The 10,226-nt window shown below is 39.8% G+C and overlaps 1 protein-coding gene across 1 annotated transcript; it reads right to left on the bottom strand.

The window, feature by feature from the left end:
• Positions 1–670: 670 nt before the first annotated feature.
• Positions 671–7,398, bottom strand: LOC129731224 (HEAT repeat-containing protein 1 homolog). Its single transcript, XM_055691057.1, has 4 exons — positions 6,101–7,398; positions 4,666–6,044; positions 1,014–4,521; positions 671–953 (listed from the first exon to the last, which is right to left on the bottom strand). Exons 1-4 carry the CDS (start codon positions 7,264–7,266, stop codon positions 761–763), a joined length of 6,246 nt encoding a protein of 2,081 aa, XP_055547032.1. The 5' UTR covers positions 7,267–7,398; the 3' UTR covers positions 671–760.
• Between the last annotated feature and the right edge of the window lie 2,828 nt (positions 7,399–10,226).

The following is a 10,226-nucleotide window of genomic DNA, read 5'->3' as shown; positions in this document are numbered from 1 at the left end:
GTAGGGAAAGTTTGGTTTTCAACTTAGATAAAATTTTAATGTAAAGTAATGGTTGAATTATATAAAATGTAATAATGTAGAACACTTATTCAAAAAAACCTTCATAAATTATAATCTCAATAAAAACCTACGAAAAAATGTTTAAAAGAATGTAAGATGTCTATTTCCCACTGTGCAGAGCTTACGCTTTGAAAAGTTTTCTCTTTTTCCTTTTAAATTTTCCGCTAGGGTGGCCAGTGGGCCACGAAAGCTTGTGAAAAAGCTATATTCACTTTCTCAACTTATGGCTTGTATCAAACTCAGCGAATTATTCGCTATAGAAGAAAGCTGAATTATTATAGCAAATTTGTTATTACCGAAAAGCTATCCGGGGTTGCTGAGTTTATACCTATCATTGACTATTTTTGCTTCACGTGAGGATTACTGACAATTTGTGGTCTCAATTAATTGCTCGGTAATGTTTGCCGAGAACGGCACAACTGAGTGCTCGGTTTAAAATGAAACAAAAAACATTAGACAATTATAATGCGAATATGATATTTAGCTAATAAATGTTACAACTAAAAACTGGAGGTTTGCAGGTTGCATACTTACATTTCAATGATTGACAGCTGTTCTACAGTATCCTTTTTTGTCATCGAGTTTTCAAATAGTCTACAAATGCCTCTAATTAGGTATGAAAAATATATTTTCAACATTATTCACAACACTTTGCCATTTCCGACAAAACCACACTTCTCGCGCAACGCCTACTACCTTCTTAAAGGTACTTATGGAGTTCTTCACCTGTGACCTTCTCGATCTCCCGAATTGTCTTCTGCACAGCTCTCTCCACCGTTTCGTTTTCATCCTCTAGCAGTTCGGCTAGGAACGGAATGCTTTCCGGTAACAGTGGAGCAAAGTTTTCTCCTATTTTAAGAGCTATCGCTGTACAAGCATCCAACGCGAATAATCTGTTGGGAAAAAAATTGAATCTGATGACGTGAAACCGAAAATTATTTCCCATCTTTTACCTTATTTCTGGATCGTTGTTTCTAGTTTTCAGCAGCACCTGATGGTTAAGTTGGCGCCAAAGAGTGTCGTCAGCAACGGCCACTGCCAGCTGAGCCAAACAGTCAACCACCAGCTGGCGTATTGCTTTGTCCTCGAAAATGATCCTATTCTCCAGCTGATCGGCAATCGGCTGCAGTAGCGTGTCGAAGCGAATCAAGTTGATGAAGTTTTGGTTATCATTGACGAAAACACTCAACAGTGTGCGCAGGATGTATCGCACCAGGGTTGCATTTTTCTTCGGTTCCGGGAAGTACTGTTCTTGCGATGTTTTGCTAGAATTTGTCGCTTCCAGTAGTTTAGCGGCGTTAGTTATCAACTCGCTGGCGAAGAGAACGAATAGATGTTTTAATGCTTCCGCCACGTGACTGGAGAGGTTGAAGAAGGTGATGGCACGATCGTTACTAGATGATTCTCGGTTGGCCCATTCGAACACTTTGTAGTAGAGGGGACGGAAGGTGCTTTCCGATAGTTTAAGAATCAGTACAACGAACGCTCTGATCACATGTTCTTCAGCGGTGTCAATGGATCGTGAAAGGTATTTGGTGCTAGAGGCGTTGTCACAACGGAACTGCAGCGCGGATAAGAAGAAATCGGACAGCTCGGATTGAAGCGAGTTGAATTCATTGGTTTGAATGTTGTCGAAAGAATTGGATAGCAGTTTCATCAGGGGTCCTATAGCGTCCAGAGCTCCATCTTTAACTAGATCACCATAAGCTTCCTCGATGGAAGGAATAAGCACACGAAGTGGGATCAACGCTGCTAGTTTTTCCCAAATATGAGATAGCCTAGAAGCTATATTCGATAGGCGTGGATCATTTTTATCCGATAGTTTGGCGTGTAGTTTTGAAATACCCACAATGATTGCTTTTAAATACGGGCTAAGAAAGCGAGCTAGAACATCAATTAGTTTCAGTATTGATGTAATGATACTACTGGTAAGCATATCAAAGGTTTCTTCTGCTTGTACTTGGCGAGCGATAAATTTTGTTAACATTGGAACGTACTTTGGTAGATATGGAATAGAGTGAGCGCCAACATTCACGCTCACTTCTCCAATACACAGTATTAACGAAGCTAACAGCTGAGGATTAGGATTTTTCTTGTAGTCATGCAGCTCTGCGACACACCCGGCTAGAATTGGCTTAAATGGGGCAGGATTCGATTGTGCAAGGATCTTTGACAGATGCTTAAATGTTAGATATGTTTCCTGTGCAATTTTGAACCTTGCTGAAGTGCTTCCGATTACATTATCTTCGATGAAAATATCTTTCACTAGCTGCAGTAAGGGATTGAGAAGATCCAGCAGTCTTGAGTGATGAGTTTCGTCGAAATAATCTTGACTGTACTGAAGTTTTTTGTTGAAAATATCAATAACTTTCAATCGAATCAATAGAGTGCGATGCTTCAAAAGCCCACTGAAAACAGTGATCATCATGTCAGGTGCCAGTAGAGCAATAACACCCTCCAAAATTTCATAGCATCTAACGAGAGAAATTTCCCAGTAACTTTTTTCCCGTTCGTCATTTTCGCTGCGAGCTTGATCTAGAATTTTGGCTACAACATTGACATACGCCAAGCTGCCAACTATCAAATCTCGATAGCACACCTTCATTGCGTTCGTTTCATCCTCATTTAGGAGGGCTATTTTGTTGATTACATGGTTTGATTTTATCAGCGTTCCAACAAACAAACAGCTGGAATATCGGTAATGTCGAAGCTGTTTATTCGTGTGGGTTTCAATGCTGAAAATCTCCGTGTCAGTTGTATCTACATCCATGCCGTGCTTTTTACTGTCAATCTGCAGCGGCAACTGCTGGATGTAACGCAGCAGTTGGGTGCAAGTTTCTACAATCACCGACGGCTCAAACTCTCGCACAACATTCATACCGATTTCCAGCCGTTTGGTAAAGTTTGGCGAGTATTCGGGCTCGATTCGATGTTTCTTTTTCCCAACTCTTTTTTCGGACTCTTCTTCCGCTTTCTTTCCACCTTTTATGACGTCCGATTCGAGTAAAACTCCCAGGAATACCCACAGATATTCGGACGGTCCGAGCGTTTGGATTAGCTTCGAGTACAACGGAACTCGTCTGTGTTCCGGAACGTCCAGAATAACGTCGGAGAAAATTTTCAAAATTGGTATCACTTTTTCTTGGTTAGAGTGGTCAGTACCTGATTCAATGCCGCTGGCTAATGTCGGTATAATTGTTTCAATTATTTTTGAAATGATTTGAATGCTGTATACGTCGTCATGTCGGACAACGGACGAACCCATGAAGGTGAAAATTTCCATCATATTCTGCAAGACCTGATCCGGTACCAGATGTGCAACATGGGCCAACAGCAGCAGTGCGTGATGATGGGTCTGTGGATTTTGAGTTCCACGAATACACTGAACTATCAATTCGACTTTGAAGGCACTTCCTGAAAGCGTCCGCTCGGAACCGGTCACTGCCTCCGTGCAACAATGCAAAAGCAAGGATAAAATCATCTGTTTTACATATTCCACTCCTGATTGCTCTTCGAAATCCAAACAGAACTTCAGAACTTCAAACAGTTTTGTAATCAGCGCTTGTCTGTTCACTAATCGTTTTCTATTCTGAAGGAGTTCCAAAAGTGTTATCCCCCGTTTCCAACCGTCAGAATCGGTCAAAACTGTCGTTGGTCCGGATTTCCTTTTCTTTTTCCCCTGAGGTTTTTGCTGGTTCTTCATCTCATCCAATATATCTAGCATCCAACTAGCGTCCAGTGTTTGATTTCTGAAAAATCTTCCAGCCGCCGCGACAGTCTCTGGATTTTGTGATACCGTAGCAGCATCTACCACCATTCGAAGTATTTTAACGGCATAAGTTTCGGAAAACGTTCCGAACAGTTCTTCTTCAAGGGTATCTATAAGTAAAATGGCAGTGGAACAGTACTTGCCATCCACGCTGCTCAGGGGCACATGGTTCGAAAGCCCAAGTTGAAGGAACTTGTCGTAAAGTGATAGCGTCAGGTTTGGATTGATTCTTGCTACCAGCAGCCTAAGCAACCGAGACTCATAGCAATCGAAGACGCAGGGCAGTTTTTGCTCTTTTGTCTTTTCTAGTATATCACTTCCACGAAACACGGTTTTTGCGAAGATCTCATTGGAATCAAGCAACTTAAGCATATCTAAAATTCCAGCAGAAATGTACTGCGATCCGGTGGCAGTTTTTTCGATCAGTTGCTTAAGAACACCTTCCAGCGAACCGCTTTTGCTCTTGGAAAACATTGTGAACAGCACCAACGAAAGCTGTTCACCATCCATTGCCAGTTCTTCCCGACGTCTTAGAAGCGTCGTGAGAAACGAGGCAATTTTCGGATCGATCGTAACGTTTGCCCCATTCGCCATAAGTTGCAACGTGTCGACGGCGCATTCACGAACCACCGACGATTCGGACGTTAGGCCAAGCATGGTGTTAAGCAGGATGTCGAATCTTAGGTTGCAACCTGCCGGGTAAAGGTAAAAATGGGAACTTAATTTTTCGATCAAGAAAAATTCGGTTCTAAGACTATTCCACAGTTAAAAATATAAAATAGTAAGTAATAAATTATACAATCATTTCAAACAAAGTTAAAAAAAATACCACTCACCAGTTTGCAAAATCATTGCATTCAGCAGTTGAAAAGCTCTGATCTGCAGCTCCGGTTCGATACGACTTGGCTCTTCATCTTCGCCCAAGGTCTCCTCAATCAAATGTACAGTGTAGAAGCTAGTCAGGAACTCTACCCTATCTCCAACCACTGGATACAATCGCTTCAAGAATTTACTCAGTTCCTTCCCGTAAACCTTCTTCATCTCCTGGTGTTCATCTTCCATCTCAAAATATTTCTCCACTAGCAGCCGAAAAATCTTCAACTGCAACCTCAACGATGGCGACTGATTGGAAAGATCAACATTTTGGGTGTCAAATTGTACACGTTCAATCAAATAACCGCTGATGATCACATAAATGTCCATCGGCAAACGATTCAACTTCAAGCAGCTCAAACTGGACGAAGGGGCGTACTTAAACTTTCCACTTAGAAGACGATTTGCAAACCGAAATACTCGGGTCGCCAGTTCGATTGAAGCATCCTGTGGTAGTGACGATGTTACCAGCAAAACGTTGAAGCAAACCTCAATAGGGTGAAAGCGTTGCCCACTTCCAAGCATTTCTTCTAAGGTGGTCAAAATTGACTCACAATCGACGCTCTCTACTTTGATTGTCGATAGCATCAAAATATTATATCTCTTGCAAAATTCAGTTGCACGAATAAGTTTAGCCATTTTTTCACCTAGAACATCATCCTCTGACGGCAGCATAAAAGGGTACAGCGCAATGATAATCTTGTTCAAATTACTCGCCTCGTAAACCAATTTGTTTGTTAACAATTTGATCACTTCCACGGTTACAGCCTCCCACTTGTCCATATACCGAAGGCATTTCCGACTAATCTTAACAAGTTTTTCAATTAATTGATCTTTTCCGATCAGCTTAATAAGGTCCTTTACTTTCAGTTTGAGTACCTCCGCCACGACTTCACTGTTATCATCGTCCAGTCGCTCGTGAATGCTATCCTTCATCAAGTCAAAACTGCCTTCGTTCTTCAAGCTTATGCTTTGAAAGTTATCTACCAAATAACGTACGGCATCCGTTCTACGATCAACATCGTAGTGGAATAAATTTTCGAACACATTCGTATCCTGTTCATCACACGAAACTCTCATCAAAAATCCAAGCACATTCCGCAATGCGTTGCGTTTGTTTTGGGAAAAGTTTCCCTGGCCTTTCATAACCAGTTTCACTGTTTTGTCGAATGCATTAGGATATTGCATTTCCAGCTGACGGAGAAAATCCGAATACCAACGGGTAACATTATCATCCTTACGTTCAAAATCTTCGTCCTCTGAATCTAGACTAATTATTTCGTCTCTAGAACTAGGAGCTGGAGCTTTTTCACTTTTTCGAAAATAACAATCAAAAGTACATCTGAAAAATGCAAAACAAATCAATAAAAAATACAAATCACTTATACTTATACTTACTGAATTATAATTTCCGATTCTTCCTCACTCAGTGATATTTCCTGTAACAATTCCTCGCAAAATCGTTTGTAAATATCCAAATCAGACTGCTGCCGACAAATTTTTCTCAAGCAGTTTTCCAGCAGTATTTCAACCAGCGCAATTATACTGACGCCTTCCTTCTTCACGGCGGCCAACGTTTGTAGTAACCATTTACTTGCCAGAATGGTTTCAATAACATTGTCCGAAAGCTCTCCCAGCTGCTCTTTCTGAGTTTGAACAATCAAAACCATCAGCATAACAGCATTTTCCACCAGCGAGAGGTGCATTCCTCCGCACAGCCTCACAAGCAACGTTTCCAGTGCCTTCCGCGACAGACTTGCTTTTGTAACCAGATGACCGACAATCATATAACTGGCTGCCGTAAAATCAACTGCCTTCGAGCTCATACCTTTGACCAGCGTGCGCAAGACAGCACTGACAAAATTTTCCCCGACAGTCTCCAATCCATCCAACACACCAATAGTGGTCGTACAGAAAAATGCAATCATCGCTTGCAGCACGTTCGCCTTGTTTTCCAACTCGTTCACTGCCTGAACCAAAAACTTTCCATATGCACTGAGAAAACCCAGCCGCCCCGCGGCATGATTAATAATCGCCTTCTTAGACAACGGCACACCTTTCTTTTTAACCCCGTTCAACCAGTAGAACGGATCCTTGTCACCCGAAATGGTCAGAGTTTGCACACAGCGAACGAAAATTATCGTCTCATGGTAGGGCAAAATCAGATTAACGAAATCCTCCCGATTGTACTCGTTAATGTGAAACCGTCGTATGAGCCATTCCAGACATTTGTGAGCTGGCCGCAGCATGAAATAGGGCGACAAATGGAAAAAGAACTTTCTAATGTTGGCATCCAACTTTTGATTCAATTCCTTATTTTCGACCGCTCGTTGCAAGTTGATTGACGTTTTATCGAACAACGTATCCTCGAAATAGGCGAAACTGGAGTTCAGCTGAGTCAGTTCCGCCAGTCCGCTAACACCGATGTCGTAGATTACTTCACGATCTTTGCTGGCGGCCTCACCTTCCTTGAACAGAATCGAAGGCTTTTTGCGACTGTCGTACAGAAGCGATGTCTGGGGAGCCGCAAGCCGCAGCAGCTGGGCTTGTAAACCGGTAGTCATTTTGGCACTCTGTCGATTCTACTTATCACTTTAAGTATTTAACGATACAAGCAATTAACTACAAAGTACATTTATTAGTTATTTCACCGGTTCCTTAACTAGACCGAAATAAACACGTGCGAAGCTGGCGTACAGACTAGAATTTGTTTGACATTTCTCTTAATGTTTATCTTTGTGAGCAGTGTTGCCATGAAAACTAATACTTTGAGAAACTAAGGTACGTTAACCAATAATGAACTCTTACTGTACATCTTGTTAGGAGCTAATGAATAGATACATGGTGTAACGGTATGTCAAAACGCAGAGCCAGCCATGATGAAAAATCAGTTGACATGGCATCGATTTATTTATAAACAACAATACATTTTCAGCTGCAGTGGATGAAGCAGCAAATTTTCTAAAGACACTTTTTTGCCGAAGTAATTAAACTTTTACGATCGTAGGGATATTTTTTAAAACGGATAAAAGTGCAGAACAAGAACAGGTAGTGAAAATCGAATCATTATAACTCCACTAAAATATTATTTTTATTTATGTTTCTCAATGTATTTCGACTTCAGATAACTTAAAAATACACAAAATACTACAAGGTATACAGCCCTAGGGTTGTATGGGATGGCGACGTGGGACTAAACACTGTAATCAGGGGGTTTTTTGTTCCAAAATATACATCAATGTGTTTGTTCGGTGACCTACGTACTTTTATTTTCAGCCTTAGAATAAAAATATCGTTTATATTTGGCGATATTATGCCTGTAGAATTTTTTGTGCAAACAACTGTAGAATTTTTTGTGCAATAACATGTACAAAGCACAAGCTCATCGTTTTTGTTGAAAAAGCACCAAGAGTTTCTCGTAATGCGTCAAAGTCAGAATTAACTCTATATCCTCAAAAACCAAATCCAATAATACTCACGTTATCATAATGAATAGTTTTGTCTTATTTAACTCTGACCAAATCAAATTTATAATATGAATCTTACTTTCAAAATAAAATGGGAGCCCTTACGAAAGTTTATCAATTGGCAAACATAAGAAAATATGTTGAACAAAATTATGAACAAGTTTCAGCGAAAAATCGTAGCAATCAACAATTCCATTTTTGTTTTATGCTTTATTTTCATTTGCCTACAATTACATTCGTTGTATTACGAAGACAGCTAATAAACGTTTATTATTGAAAAGTTTTAAATAATAAAATATCGTCTAACAATTTTGAAATGTAAGAAAAAACTCGGAATGAAACTTGGTAAATGGACCAAAAATTCACAAGCATTCACCGGCTCTTACTCTTCTATAAATTTGTATATTTGTAGAAGTTAAACTTTCGATACTATCCGGTCACGATTGTTTAGTGAAAATCGAATATAAAATATAATAAATATAACTTATAACCGTTGCAAAACACTTCTTGTTGAGTAATTTATGGTAATCATCTTCATGAGATAAACTGTCAATCACCATCAGCAGCAGCATTGCAGTTTTTCCTCGATTGCACACGAATAGAAATGTACGAACAAAAATATACCACTGCAATAAGAATAGTACCGCGCGCTACAGAACGAATGGAAGTGTACCGCTGAAATGTACGAATAGAAGAGTACCGCTGCAATCATAGACGAAGAGAGACCTGCTGCTTTCTGCTCCACTGGTACTGTTGCTTATACCAGCATGTTTGCTTTCAAGACATTAGTTTTTATTACATTCTGACAGCAGGTTCAGGAATTGTTCAAAAATGGGGATTGTTTCAAACTGTTCGGAAAACTTTTACCTTCGAGACATCACATAAGTCTAAGCTCATGGAAGCAAAAATAAATTTACCAATTGGGACGGGGAGACTCTGTCAATTTTTTTCCGATATTGATACAGAGAATATCACAGAGAACGGTTGGTGTCCATTCACATCGTCTGTGCTAGGAATGCTTGCATGTTATTGGTTCATTTTTCGCGTGAATTTGTCATTGAAACTTTTTATCAATATCACCGCTTAGCAATGAAATTAGAGTGATAACTAGCATATAGCAAAATTGTTCTACATGTTATCTCCAACTATGTATTGGTTATTGTTATCCATCATGTGGTTATACTGTTATTAACGCGTCAGATTTCCGCAACATTTGCCAGTTTCATTTCCAGTTTTACAGAATGCATCTCAGTATAGTAAACAAAGACGTAGTCCTACGTCAAAACTTCCGGCTGAGCTCTTACGTGGTTCATGAGCTACCTCTGAATCGCAAACTTGGTTCCCGCTGTTCCTGGAAAGGCTGACACGAAAGATTTTCTTTTGTGCAAGGAATTTAATGACGAGAAAAATCAGCTGCACAATTGGGTCCTAAAGTTTTACACGGATTTTTGATAATTATATATCAGCAGAAAAAGAAAGAGTGCAATTTTCTGAGCACAAACGTGATTTTTAAAAAATGTTTATCGTTTTCCTTCGATTATAAAATGAAGAATAAAAAACTGCTCGAAATGCCTTAAATGACAGTTCTCCCATAAGGAGATAAGTGACTTTTCACTCACGCACACTAGGAAACGTGTAAACCCGTGTAAAGCTGCTTTTGTTTCCTCCAAACTGTAAATCATCGCATCTCGTTGCTTCGACGTTTATCACTTTTCAACATTTTTGGTCGATTATGTTCAGCAGCTTCTTCCGATTTCTGATCACGAATGAGAAATTCATTCAGAACCTATTTTGAAACATATAATGAGTGTTCAACTGAATATTTGTCCAGCTGCTAAAAACATAGCATTGCAAACGAAACAGCTATTTGTAAATATTTTCCTCAATTAGTGGCACTAATACATTCGTACGTAAAAAGGTCTACACCGTACATGGGCGAAATGACATTTAAAACCTTTCGAACCTTTTTTTTTTCTTTTACAAACCTTGACCTATTTCATCGAACACCTTATCATTGTCCATAGCCAGCGTTTCAACATCCATTTCATTATTCGTAG

The sequence above is a fragment of the Wyeomyia smithii genome, chromosome 3 (genome assembly GCF_029784165.1).
Source record: "Wyeomyia smithii strain HCP4-BCI-WySm-NY-G18 chromosome 3, ASM2978416v1, whole genome shotgun sequence".
In the NCBI taxonomy this organism is placed as follows: domain Eukaryota; kingdom Metazoa; phylum Arthropoda; class Insecta; order Diptera; family Culicidae; genus Wyeomyia; species Wyeomyia smithii.
Note: the sequence above shows the minus strand (reverse complement) of the source record. Positions and strands in the feature narration are given on the sequence as shown.